Source organism: Tursiops truncatus, chromosome 3, assembly GCF_011762595.2.
Source record: "Tursiops truncatus isolate mTurTru1 chromosome 3, mTurTru1.mat.Y, whole genome shotgun sequence".
Taxonomy (NCBI): domain Eukaryota; kingdom Metazoa; phylum Chordata; class Mammalia; order Artiodactyla; family Delphinidae; genus Tursiops; species Tursiops truncatus.
The window spans coordinates 58,541,516-58,555,235 of record NC_047036.1 but is presented as its reverse complement, the minus strand read 5'-3'; the positions used below and the strand labels follow the sequence as shown (position 1 = coordinate 58,555,235).

The 13,720-nt window shown below is 36.5% G+C and overlaps 2 protein-coding genes across 7 annotated transcripts in view; one reads left to right on the top strand and one right to left on the bottom strand.

The window, feature by feature from the left end:
• Positions 1-4,929, top strand: part of FAM169A (family with sequence similarity 169 member A) — a 65,313-nt gene extending 60,384 nt beyond the window's left edge. For all 6 annotated transcript variants that reach the window (XM_019929830.3, XM_019929825.3, XM_019929828.3 and 3 more), the window contains one exon: positions 867-4,929. In XM_019929830.3, coding sequence (XP_019785389.1) covers positions 867-1,415 — 549 coding nt within the window. In that variant the 3' untranslated portion in view covers positions 1,416-4,929. The remainder of the gene's footprint in view (positions 1-866) is intronic.
• A 938-nt stretch (positions 4,930-5,867) lies between these two features.
• On the bottom strand, positions 5,868-13,628 carry NSA2 (NSA2 ribosome biogenesis factor). The gene is made up of 6 exons (XM_004316898.4): positions 13,472-13,628; positions 11,508-11,695; positions 11,267-11,417; positions 9,310-9,489; positions 7,308-7,500; positions 5,868-6,110 (listed from the first exon to the last, which is right to left on the bottom strand). The coding sequence occupies exons 1-6, from the start codon at positions 13,472-13,474 to the stop codon at positions 6,043-6,045; spliced, it is 783 nt and encodes a 260-aa protein (XP_004316946.2). The 5' UTR covers positions 13,475-13,628; the 3' UTR covers positions 5,868-6,042.
• Positions 13,629-13,720: the final 92 nt, after the last annotated feature.

Here is a 13,720-nt window from a genome sequence, read left to right as displayed (position 1 = left end):
TCCCTATATAAAGTTATTACAATATTGTTGACCATATTCCTTATGCTATGTATTACATCCCCGTGGTTTATTTTGTAACTGGAAGTTTGTACCTCTTAATCCCCTACCTCTTTCAGTCCCCTCACACCCTCCGTTCTGGCAACCTCCCATTTGTTCTTTTTATCTGAGTCTGTTTTCATTTTGTTTTGTTTTTTAGATTCCACATACAAATGAGATCATATGGTTTTTATCTTTCTCTGTCTGACTTATTTCACTAAGCATAATCCCCTCTAAGTTCATCCATGTTGTTGCAAGTGGCAAGATTTCATTCTTTTTTTATGGCTGAGTAATATTCCATTGTATATATAGGTGCCACATCAAAAAGGAAATTTAATTTCTACTTTTGAATATTCCAATTTAAGGATAAAAAACTCTTGTATCGCATTATTTTATTAGTGTCTCACATAATTACATGAATAACATTTTCGCTGCCCTCACCTTTCACCTAATAGTCAAACTCAGTGGGGTAGCACAGTGTCAAGTCCCAGGATTCTCGGTTCTGGCTCCAGTAACACCAGGAAACTAAAAACTGAGTTGATTCATGGTTTTGAAGAATCTTGACATAAAGTTTGTGCCCTAAGTACTTTTTGGGGTAAAATCATTACTTTTATTGCATCTTTAAAGCAAGAACTTAATGAATCCAAATTATCATGTAAGACAGTTTCGAAGAAATTGAGCTGTATTCAGAACATGTGCACACGATTAACAAAAGTAGTGAGTACTGAATTCTTTAAAATGTGGTTCAGGGTCATTGCATATTAGTGTCTGAGAATAATTTATGTAAGAACTATACTGCAAAAGTTGTTCACCGGGTTTTTTGTTTTTAGACTTCACATGTAACTGACTCAGAAATGTTGCTAGATGAAGGCCCATCTGATGACAAGGGGCACACTGAAGAGAGGCTGCCTCTAGTTTCAAGAAAGAAAGCACATTTTGGGAGTTCAGACAATGTAGCTACTAGCCCAAATGAAGAACGGTCCGACAGTGGTTTTCCAAACTCCGTGATAACTGAATTTTCTGAAGAATCGATTCCTGAAAATGTATCACCCAACACTACTGCCTCATTGGAAGACCAGGGTGAGGAGGGGGTAGCTGAGCCCCAGGAAACATCTCCAGCTCTTCCTCAGAGCTCTTTAATAGAGGTTGAACTTGAAGATGTGCCATTTTCACAGAATGCAGGACAGAAGAACCAGTCAGAGGAGCAGTCTGAAGCATCTTCTGAGCAACTGGATCAGTTGACACAATCAACAGAGAAGACTGTGGATAGCAGCTCAGAGGAGATAGAAGTGGAAGTGCCTGTGGTCGACAGGCGGAATTTAAGAAGAAAGGCCAAAGGGCACAAAGGACCTGCGAAGAAGAAAGCCAAGCTGACCTGAATGAGGAAGAAATGTGGATGATAAATCCTCTTCTTTGTAACGTAATTGTTGTTTTTAAAATATGGCAGTTAATAAATAGCATGGGGCACAGGATAAAAACTCCAAATTTTCAATTTGAACTTATTTATGATGCCGCTTTTCCCTCCCCTGTAGGACCTAGGATTCACCGTTCTTTTTAATTTTTCAGGCTATTTTGTGTAAATACAATTTTTTTTATTTTTATTAACCATGTTTCGATTTTGGGAAACCAGATCATACTATATTTTCTTTAGCAATTGGGGATATCTGACCATTAATATTTCACAAAATATAAATTAAAAAATGTGAAAGTAGTAGGGCTTCCATCAATTGTAAGGATCACAGAAATCTTTTATACTAAGGGTTTTAATAGTAATCTTGGTGAAGGTTCTAGAAGATTTAAATTTCAAAACTAATCACCATTTTTTAAAATGTAGGCATGCTTAAACAAAAATGTCAGTAAATTAGGATAAATGCAACTTCAACTAAATGAGAGCACAAATTTGGAAATTTATGGTCAAATGTTTATGAAGGTGGTATTTTGGCCTCTTAGTTCTTAGTTGTAGGTGCAATTTCTTCCTTTGACTTCAATGTCTGTGGAAAGGCACAAACAAAATCTGTTTCCAGTTCACTCTTGATAACATCTGATATTAACAGTACTGCTAGGGATTTAACTCTGGCCTGTAGGCACTCGTATAATTATTTAAAATTTCATTTGAATCTGGGGACTGTACTTTTGTCCTCACCCAGTTAACATGTATACTTTAGAAGTGTGAGAACCCTTCCTAAGGCTTCTCCTTAATCCTGCCACTGCCTTTATTCTAGAATCTTCATTATATTCCCCTCACTTCCATCCACTTCCCTAACTCATGGAGTGATTCCTGTCAAAAGATCTTTTTGCCTGCCTGCCAGCTTATGCCCTTGGCTTCCATTTTTGGTAGGTTTGGAACTGCGCCCCACAATCTTAGACCTAGATGGCAGGAATAAGCTGCTCTAGGAGCCATGGTTACAAGAGCTTAAATCAGATTGGAGGCTTCGTTTGTCCCTTTTGGCTTGCTCGCTCTTGATTTGTTCTGTGCGGACAGGTTACAATCTAGCCTGTGTGTACATTGTGGTTGCCTTTGCCTGGGTAAACTAAAAACAAAGAACATCCTCAATTGTTTATTTTTGTATAATAATTTATTTAAAAATGAACAAAATGGTTATCCTTAGAATCCAAAGAGAATCTTAAAACAGTCCTACTCTTTGGAAGTATTATGTGTACTCAAATTTTCATGTAAGTTTGAGAATGCTTTGAGGCCATTTAGATTGTTTTTAAAACTGCTTGGTCCTTACATGAAAAAAAATGTGTTATGACTTTGTGTCATTATTTGAGGTGCTAAGGATTGATGTTGAAGGTTTATTCAGTCTACAGTCAGATAATACTAAATTTTATTTTGGGATGTTGGCATTTTAGGAAGATTTAAAGTTGAGGTAAAACTCTTTAGCAGACAAAATAGCAAACCCTCCTTATTCGTGTAAAACTTTGAATACTTGTATCCTCTACTATTTTCTTTAATTATTGGTCAGTTAGGCCAGATTATTCCATTCTAAATGAAAATTAAGCACTTTGGCCATTTGTTTTCCCAACAAATGCTAATCAAGTGAAAGAATAAGTATGACTGATATTAGTGTTATCTGTTGAATGTTTATGCTGTTTTATACATTTTGTGAAATTTTTGTTAATACCACAATTAGGGAAATAAGGATTTAGTAAATTCTTAACCTTTCCATTTTTAATTTCTTAAAATAGATTTAAAAACCTAACACCTACTTTTTTACTTGGATTCTTCATTGTTCTCTTTAAAATACTTTCTTTAAAAAGGTGTAGTTTAACTCGATGACAACTCGATGTGTGAATATAGTTGCTGAGGTTTACAAAAGAGAAACGTTTATTTATGACCACTAAGGACTCGCAGTATAAATTTAAACTTGTTAAACTTGTTTGGTTTAAACAGTAGGTGCATTTTAAGCAGTTTCAAAACTTTCTGTTCAGCACACAATTTTTGTCCATATTATCTCTGACAGAAAATGTTATTTTGGAGTTTATAGTTGGTAGAGGAAAGTTAGGTCACATGAAAAAAACCTAACTTTCATGTTCAGTAACAATGAGTTCTATGCTCAGTGAGTGAGTGTAGAATTTATAACAATTTATCCTCAATAAGGAATCTAAATAAAACTTAATCACATTACTTGTACTTTTTGCAAAAGGCATTAGAAAAACTCTGAGAATGACAGAGGACTGAAATCTGATTTCAACCAGGTAGTCTAGTTGTTAAGTGTCCAGTCACATTCTATAGTCCTTTGTGAACTTTTTTCTGTTTAGAAGTCTTATTTGTGGAGAAGGGAGTTCAGTTCAGTTTGTGTAAATACATATATATTTCCTTGTGTAATATAAAGCAGTTATTAGCAAAATTTTTGTTCTACTTTCAAGTTTATTCAATTGCTAGACATCACAGAAATATATTTAAGAATTTATTATAAAGTTCCTCTACAACTTTTAACAGTGAGAGGGTCTATTATGATTTTTTATAAAATCAAATAGCATGACAGAATGTCAATCTTCTACTACTTAAAATGTGTCTCTATTCATGGTGTTTCCATTCAGTGCAGAAAATTATCATGGCAAGGATAAAAACTACTAGTGATTAACGGTTCACTTTTAGCTGACCACCAGAACACCACCTAAAATGGTTTCAGTGACTTTAGAAAAATATCTTGAAGGTTTATGATTGCCTCGAATTGAGCCTTTACCTGGTATCTAAATATCTGCTCTTATATTCTGATTTACCCTTAGGGATTATACCTTCTAAGGTTTGGTCACACCAGCAAACTGAAACAGATTTTAATGTAAATAAAGAATTTATACTAACATTACTCATCTGTGTAACAGTATTTTAGAAATTTCTGCCTTGTATGTCCACTAGTTGCAATACCGTGTTTGAAATGTTAACCCAGTCTTTCATGGGTGTGATTAGTTACAAATGTTTATGCTTCTGTTTGCATACTTAGTATCAAGCTTTATTTGTACAGATAGTTTAACTTGCTTATTTTTGGTTGTGAAAAATAAGCAAACCTCAGTTCTGTATCCAGTGCTTACCTTCAGTAGATTTTTTTTCTTTCACCCTCCAAAATTTGTCATTCACACATTCCCCATTTCTATTAGCGGCAAAATCATTTGTTAAAATCTAATTGTAAGGAAGGTTCTGCTTCTGTTATCCTGAAGTAATTGTATCATACTGCATAGTAATTCCCAAGGAACTAGCCTTTCTTTTCCTTAGTGTCTGTGTGTTCTAAAACTTCTACTGTGTTTATACAATTTAGAAAAGATGTTACATTATTCAGAATAGCAAGACTTACTCAAGTACTTATGTTTGTTTTCTTGGTAGTTTCTTTTTTTCTAATTTTTTTTTTTTATTTTTAACAGTAGTAATTAAACCTATATTTTGTGATTGTTTTCCTGGTCTGTGTTTTGAAATTCCTTCCCTTTCCCCTAAGTTCATTGGTGAAGCTGTGTTTAGATACTGAATTTGTTTAGACACTGATTTCGTTTAAGGCACAATCACGTTGGTTGTACTTTCAAGACAGACTTAAAAAAAAAATAAACAGAATTGAAAACAATTAATGTGATTATAAATAAATATTATAGACACCCTAAAGCTCAAAGTCACAAACATAACTCAAATCACAAATGTGCTTTTGACTAAAACATGACCTTTTTAATATTATCTAAGTAACTGCAAATAAATTTCTCTTTAAGGACATCAGTGCAGCCTTTTTCTTTTTAAAACTATTTTACCTAGAATTACTTAAATTTTTACCACTTTAAAAATATAAATACACTACCCTAAGTGTAGAATACAGGAAATGCTAAAAGTATAAACATTTTGGTTGGTATGTTTTTCATGTATCTATCTTGAGTAGAAAATACAGTTCCAAGTATATGGCATTATATATGATGAATGAGAGGGGGAAAATGTTTAAAATACTAATTCCCTGACTTACTATAGGAATAATCAGAAGTAAAAAGTTTTATCTAAGTTCTTTTGAACTTTATAGTGTAGTATGCCTTCTCATACACTTTATATTTTCATTAAAATGCTGTGTTAATGCTACATTTCTTAGGATTAATAATCTACAGTGAGGAGGAGGAGACCTCAGGTAAGGTCTTAGATGTGACAAAAAGTTTCTTGGCTTATTCCTCACAGTAAAGTGTGCACAAACCTTTGATAAAATGTGTTTTCGACTGCACTGGCTTTTCCAACAATGACAGATCTACACTGCTTAGTACCACTTATTAATACAGATACTGATGAAGTAGGATATTTCTATAATTGATTTTTTAATCATGCAATTTGATGAACATCTAAACGCTAAACAGATGCAAAAGACCAATTTGTAAAACTAGGCCATTTTAATCTTTTTTTTTAAAACAATAGAATAAATAGTTTTCTTGATGACTGCAGACATGTAAGGCTGATTGGCAGTATTCAGAAATATCAGAGTAATGGTTTCCTGATTGGTGTGTAGTCTTCAATAATTATAAGGAGTTATTTGTATGTATCTGCTGTCAAACCAGTAAGACTGCATTTATGCATCCGTCATTTTCAGGATTGTTGGTAACCTGGGCATATTTTCCTAAGGAAAACAAAACAAAAAGGAGGGATGTTAGCTAATAAATATTACCTTTAAAGAATACATATAATCTTTGCCCAAATTATTTACAATTACCACTTTTAAGAAAGAAAAAATGGACGACCATAGTATATAAATGAGATTTTATAAAATGAAATCACTCAAGACCAAGCTTGAGTTCTCCATACAATTTTTATATAAATATTGTTTTTATAAATGGTGGCTAGCTTCATTCTGTTACTATGTTATATTAACAAGCCTTTATGGATTGACCTGAGCAATGCTCCTTTTCCACACGATTCTTGCTGGAAAAAGCATCAGGTATTAACTAAGTTTCAAATCAGTTTAACCTATTTTAAAACCGAGGTCAAGGGACTTACCTGGTGGCGCAGGTTGAGAGTCGCCTACCAATGCAGGGGACACGGATTCGATCCCTGGTCCAGGAAGATCCCACATGCCGCAGAGCAACTAAGCCTGTGCGCCACAACTGCTGATCCCACGTGCCCCAACTACCGAAGCCCGCGCGCCTGGAGCCCGTGCTCCGCAACAGGAGAAGCCACCGCAGTGAGTAGCCCCGGCTAACCACAACTAGAGAAAGCCCGCCCGCAGCAACAAAGACCCAATGCAGCCCCAAAATAAATTTATTTAAAACAAACAACCGAGGTCAACTAACATGAAGTATGTGCCAATGACTCATACTGAAGATTCAATCAAGAAGCTATACAGTTTAAAAGAACATTAATGTTTCAAATAACATTAAAGTTTAGAAATATCTGGGTACTGAAAGCAGAAAACTAAGAAAATGAAGAAAAAATTGTAAATTGTTGCATGACATATTTCAGGCTTTAATTATTACTGAAATAGTGTGGCTACAGTGTTCGCTGTCTGCCTCCCTTCCCCCATTTGTGGGCAATTTATTTTCTTCCAATGTTTTTCAGTTACAATTTCCCATCTGCTTTTCTCATATCTTTTTAAATAAAAAGCATCAAAAAAATATCTAGCAATGTAGTAAACCTTACGTAACTGAAACCAGTAAAGAAGAACTGCATTCATAACTCTCTACAGTGTTCTTCCTAAAGATTTAAATCTGATTCACATCAAGTTTAACTGCATTAAAATTTGCTCTATACTTTATGTCAACTTAAAAACTTCTATCTTAGGATTATAACATTAGCAGCCCATATTCAAAATTGTACTTACCCCAAATGACCTTGCCTCCTTGTGTCACTAGGCCCAACTCGCTCACGTTCACCTCAATAACAGTACCTTTGGTAATAACACCCAAAGCTGTATATAGTGGGGATGAGGGATTCTTCTTCACACCAAGTATTGGCAGGCAGAAGGTGGCTTTCAGTTCAGGATGTGTTACATGGGCCTTCTTAAAACGTAATCCCTAGTAAGTCAAACACAATGTTTTGAGTCGAAAATGTTAATGATGAATATTGATCCTTTTTGCTTATCTTTTCCAATCATCTCCCCACCCTGCCCCAAAAGGATTGAGTGTCTAATCTTAAGGCATTGAAGAAAATACTTAGAATTAATTCTACAGACTAAAAACCTCATAGTTAACAGGAAAAGTATGTGGGGGAAAAACCCAAACACATACTTCTGAAAAGTTTTCACCATGGAACAGCTACCTAGCATCATATTCAGATTTTCTCCTGTCCAGTTACCTATACTTCCTGAGGACTTGCTACATGCCAGGCACTATGCTAGAGCTCACAAACAGCACCATTTAAACATGATAGCCTTACAACTCTCCCTATTTTTTTTTTAAACGATAAAAACAAGGATCAGCAGGTTAAATAACTTGTTCCCAGGGTAAATAGTGTGAGGGTGGAATCAAACTTAAGTATCTTGATTCCAAGTCTGTATACTTCAGCCACCTTCCATGATGAAAGATTGTCAGCTTTCTTTACGTTGATGGTTAATACTGGTCAAAAACTGGAGAGAGCCCAGAGAGATCTCTGTTACAGAGACCAGATTCACCCAGTCACCTAGATACGGTCTTCTGGGGTGAAGGCACTTTAGAAGCCACAACACTTTGCAATCTTTTAAATTTGATTTTTCCCTGTATGGGGGGAAGGGGGCAAATGACAGTAAATCAAATTCTTCGTAACAGACTCATTTGTCAAGCTTACATAACATTCAGAATGCCGTATGATTAATTCACAATAAGAAACGTATCTGCCAAACTACAGAAAGCCTAGAACACCTTGACTAGTATATTCTCTCCCTGTAGAACTTGTTAAGATTACCAAAATGTATTTAGAAGATTATGAATATACAGTCAAAATAAGGGGAGTCCATGATGGAATCCAGGGATGGGTGAACATTTTCTGTCAATAACCATATAGTGAAGCTCTTATTTTAGGCTTTGCAGGCCACATGGTCTCTATTACAAATACTGTGCTCAAACTCTGTAGAAAAAAATAGCCATAGACAATATGTAAATGAACAGGCACGGCTGTGTTCCAATAGAACTTTTTTTTTTTAATAGAAGCAGGCTGTTTGACAACATTTTAATTCATTGAAAATTATTCAGGTTGAGAGCTAGAGTAACACTGCCAACTTTCCCCTCTTTGTTTTTGTAAGCAGGCTGGTATCCAGTGGGCAGATTAATTCATTCTGTTTAAAGACATTCTGCAGAAATATATCTTCAATTTTATTTGGGGAGGTGGAGAGGAGATTGGTTTTGACCATCACTGCTGTCAACAGAAATTAAAGTCCCATTTTAATATTCTCTTTCGTCAATGACTGCATACTAAGTATTTTCAAAAGCATTAAGATACTTCCCTTACTAAACTGGAATTAACTCTTGAAAAAAACAATTGTACTCATTTTCTAACTGTTCTCAAAGACAAGTGTCAGGCACATAGTAGATCACTTGTTCAATGAGTAAAATGACTGTGGAAAATGAAGATTCTAATATGTCATATTTAAAAGTCAAGATTCACTGACAATCTCTGTAATGAAAATTCTTTTTCATCTCAAATATCCTATGAAGCTGAAGATTCTTGACAGTAGTGGAAGAGTGCTAACCAATTCCATCAATAACTTAAAATAACAAAAATAGCCTAAAAACATCTTTCAACCTGTTCTTTTCTATCAGTTTTAGGAATTTCAGGAAACTGTCAAGTACTTTATCCAGTTTTAACATAGGAAATGATATTTAAGCCATTGCACTCTAGCAGGGTCTTACCATTGGCCTAATGAATCTTTCATATTTAGGTGGTTTTCGAGTAAAGCCATCTCCAACAAAGCAAACTTTAGTAACCATCCTCTTCCAGGCTTTCTTCTTTCTCTTTCCCGTTCGAATAACTTTTAATACTTCTGTTTCTCCCTGGGCACGAACTTTGGGCAGAGGGACTTCCCATTTTCCCTAAAACAGGCCACAGTTAAAATTTATATTGTTAGTAAAAGACAATGAGAATAAAAAGTCAAATATTTTTTAGTTGTACAAAGTAGTAGATTCACTTTTTTGTGTAACCAACATTTTGGCTCAATTTTTTTCTAGAGATCTGCACTGTCTCCTGAAATTAATTGGAACTAGTTAAGTTTACTACTAAATAGTTAATAGGGTAAAACTGGAAGACTGTCTCCACCTTTTGTTTTTAACATCTTTATTGGAGTATAATTGCTCTACAATGGTGCATTAGCTTCTGCTGTATAACAAAGTGAATCAGCCATACGTATACACATATCCCCATATCCCCGCCCTCTTGTGTCTCCCTCCCTACCCCACCCCTCTAGGTGGTCACAAAGCACCGAGCTGATCTCCCTGTGCTATGTAGCTGCTTCCCACCAGCCAGCCATTATACGTTTGGTAGCGTATATATGTCCATGCCACTCTCTCACCTCGTCCCAGCCCACCACTCCCCCATCCTGTGTCCTCAAGTCCACTCTCCACGTCTGCATCTTTATTCCTGTCCTGCCCCTAGGTTCTTCAGAACCAATTTTTCTTTTAGATTGCATATATATGTGTTAGCATACGGTACTTGTTTTTCTGACTTACTTCACCCTGTATGACAGTCTCTATGCCCATCCACCTCACTACAAATAACTCAATTTCATTTCTTTTTATGGCTGAGTAATATTCCATTGTATTCCACATCTTCTTTATCCATTCATCGGTTGATGGACACTTAGGTTGCTTCCATGTCCTGATTATTGTAAACTGTCTCCACCTCTTAACATATCTTTATATTTCTACCTTGAATGGATTTTTAGATTACATTTACTAGTAAGACGAAATCATCACCCCATATTTTGTTCCTCCCTAGAATGCAGATTCCATGAAAAAATGGAAGCAGTGCAAGGCAGTAGAAAGAATTCTGGACCTATCACTAAGGGCATAGGTTCTAGAAGCAACTCTACCATTTCACAGATAAGCGCCTGTGAAGAGTGATTTACAACGTCCTAGATTCCAGTCTCTTCATCTGTAAAATGAAGAGGGGTTAAGTAGATAATCTCTGAAGTTTCTTTTGGTGCTAAAGTTCTACCATTCTAATTTTGATACTTACATATCAAAAAATAAGCAGTAAGATTTTAAAAATCCAATCTGGAGACTAAGTTCTTTAAATGCAGATACTGCATATTCTGCTGATACCTAGATTTCTGTCAGTCTATCCACAGGTGTTTAAAAATAGTATCTATGTCTTTTTCTCTGCTTTTAGCAGAATTTAACTTAATTTGACACCAAGTGCAACCCAGAAGTATTTATTTTTTTTAATTGCTCTATTTTTATCTAGTCAAATCACTTAGGATGCTTTCCACTATTCTACTTTTTAACCAGTTTTGGCACTGCACGGCAGCAAAAACAAGAAGCAGTTGTATCCTTCTCCACAACAGCACAACATTAGGAGTTGTCAAGTATAAGAACCTGTTTTAAATAATTTTTTAAAACTAAAGACGCATGGCATTCTAAAAAAAATTTTAAATCCTGTTGAATGTTCTCATGGTGAGAAAGCACATTTTTTTATTACTTAAACATTTTATATAAAATGAAACTTACAAAGACTTCAACATCTAAATAATGGAATAGTTGGACTTCATTTTTCCATTTAACTGAAGAAACAACTAAGAACCTCAAATATGTATTTAAATAATTCTCATGAACAACGGCAACAAAAATAAAGATTTCAATTTTTATTGCTTACCGCTTTCTCTTTTCGTTTTTGTTTGATCATATTGGAAAGTACTTTAGCTCGAGACTGTCCCTCTCTGTCCAGTAGATATGCAGGTACTGCTCCTTGTGGAGTCTTTTCATCATTCTTCTGTTTGGTGTTTCTTTTTTCATGCATCTTAATACTATCAAGAATGAAAAAGATTCAGGATTATTGGTTTTAATAATTATTACTCAAAAGACTAACTTGGTACAACAAATAAATGATCACTTACGTCTTTTTCATTTGTATTTTCTCAGCATGGCGCTGTTTACGGTAGAGCTTAGCTTTCAGACCAATCATTTTTTTTGCCTTCTTTGAACGTTCATGAGCCTCTCGACCTTCCTTCTTTCTCTTTTTCTCATGGTAATCCAAACGATATCCATAGCGCTTACGGTGTAACTCGATATATTCATTTTGTGGCTATAACGATGCAAGAAATGTTACTTTAATTTTAAAAAAATCACTGACAGAATTATTCTAAAATACTTTTTTTTTTTTTTTGCGGTACGCGGGCCTCTCACTGTTGTGGCCTCTCCCGTTGTGGAGCACAGGCTCCAGATGCGCAGGCCCAACAGCCATGGCGCACCAGCCCAGCCGCTCGGTGGCACATGGGATCTTCCCAGACCGGGGCACGAACCCGTGTACCCTGCGTCGGCAGGCGGACTCTCAACCACTGCGCCACCAGGGAAGCCCTAAAATACTTTCTTTTGAGTAGCATATAACGTATAGAAGGTCCTAGGTCATCCACTGATCACTTGATTAAATAACTCTTGCACTGTTAAGCCTAATCACATGATGTAAGTTAAATAAATTTTGATCCTGAATGATATGAGGCATCAGGATTTACATCTGTAATAAACTCAGTGAAAGTTACTGTTCATTGAAGAGAACTGTCCAAAATCCACTGGACCACAAAAGGGATGATCTGATTCTAGGATCTCTCTCTTCTGAACATTGATAATCTGGTCTTTCAATATCATCATCATACTTTTTAAAAATTTAATAACATTTTACTCAGTTTTATTGAAGTATAATTTACATACATACAATGAAGTGTGCCCTTCTTAGGTATAGATATAGAGTTGTAAGTTTTGACAAGCTACACAGCTCTGTAACCACCACAATCAAAATTGAGAATATTTCCAACACCCCAGAAAGTTCCCCTTTGAAGTCAATCCTCTTTTTCCATCTCCAATCTGATATCTATTGTCCTACTTTTGCCTTTCCCAGAATGAAATGTAAATGGAATCTACAGTATGTAGCCTTTTGCATTTAGCTTCTTTCACTTAGCATAAGGCTTTTGAGATTCTCCTATGTTGTTGCACGTATCCATACTTCATTTCTTTTGACAAGTAGTCATTTTATGGATATACCACCATTTGTTTATTTGTTTACCAGTTGATGGATATTTGGGTTGTTTCCAGTTCTTAGTGAATAAACATTTGCATTTAAGTCTTTGTGTGGACATATGCCCAACTGTTTTCAAGGTGGCTGTACTATTTTGCGTTTCATGAGCAATGTATGGGATCCCCTTTTGCTTTTTAAGTGCCTGTTTTATCTTATACACCAATATTGTTTTATTTCAACACGCGGCCCCAGTCTATTTGTACTTTAAGACTACAAAAATAAAACAACGGTGTAAAGCCAACTCCAGCACGGAGAATAATGCTATGTAACAATCAACAAGGTACTAGGTATTTTGTGTGGTGTTTTCAACTGCTATCACATACACCTGGCAGCAACCATGAAAAAGGTATGTGGAATGCCACTTTGCAGAGAAACAGAGATTAGACATGTGGTAGAAAGACAAAGGGTCTGGCAGTCAGATCTGGGCTATAAGCCCGGCTCTGCAATTCATTAGCTGCTTGGCCGGTGGCAGGGCATACCTTCGGTTTCCTCTATACTCTACGGTATAGAGTTATCACTAGGCTCTGGCACTGATGGTCACACAACTTTGGGCGAAGCCAGGAATTTAACAGAGTGAAACCTGTCTGGCTCTAAAAGCCTGTGCTCGGGCAAATACCCCACTCTATGGCCCGAGACTGAAGTTGTTTTCACTCCTCGGAGCGCACCCCACTCTCATTCCCTCAACTGCACTTCACTTCCGCCTACCACCCCTCACCGCTAACCCCAGCGCCCCTGGGCCCCGCCACCTCTGACGCCCTAAGTGGCGAGCTCCTGAGGCGACCTTCTCACCATGGTGACGGCCGCCGCGCCACCGGGTGCAGCCGCCGGGGCGCGAAGAAGCTTTCAATTTTCTGGTCTTAGAGACCCACGAGCCGACTCCACGCCGCCCGCGGCAGGAAAGGGACGCTTGTAACTCGACCGACTCCAGAGAAAGCGCTACACAGCCGTTCCGAGCCTCCGTTCTCCACTTTCAGCTAGAAGGACGGAAGTTGCTGGCCGGCGGCTTTTGAGTGAGGCACCGCCGGAAGTGATGAAAAG

Coding starts and splice junctions, on each gene's coding strand:
- NSA2 (XM_004316898.4), bottom strand. Junction 9,490..11,266: donor AAAAACGAAAAGAGAAAGCG/GTAAGCAATAAA, acceptor GGCCTGTTTTAG/GGAAAATGGGAAGTCCCTCT. Junction 7,501..9,309: donor AAAGATTCATTAGGCCAATG/GTAAGACCCTGC, acceptor TTGACTTACTAG/GGATTACGTTTTAAGAAGGC.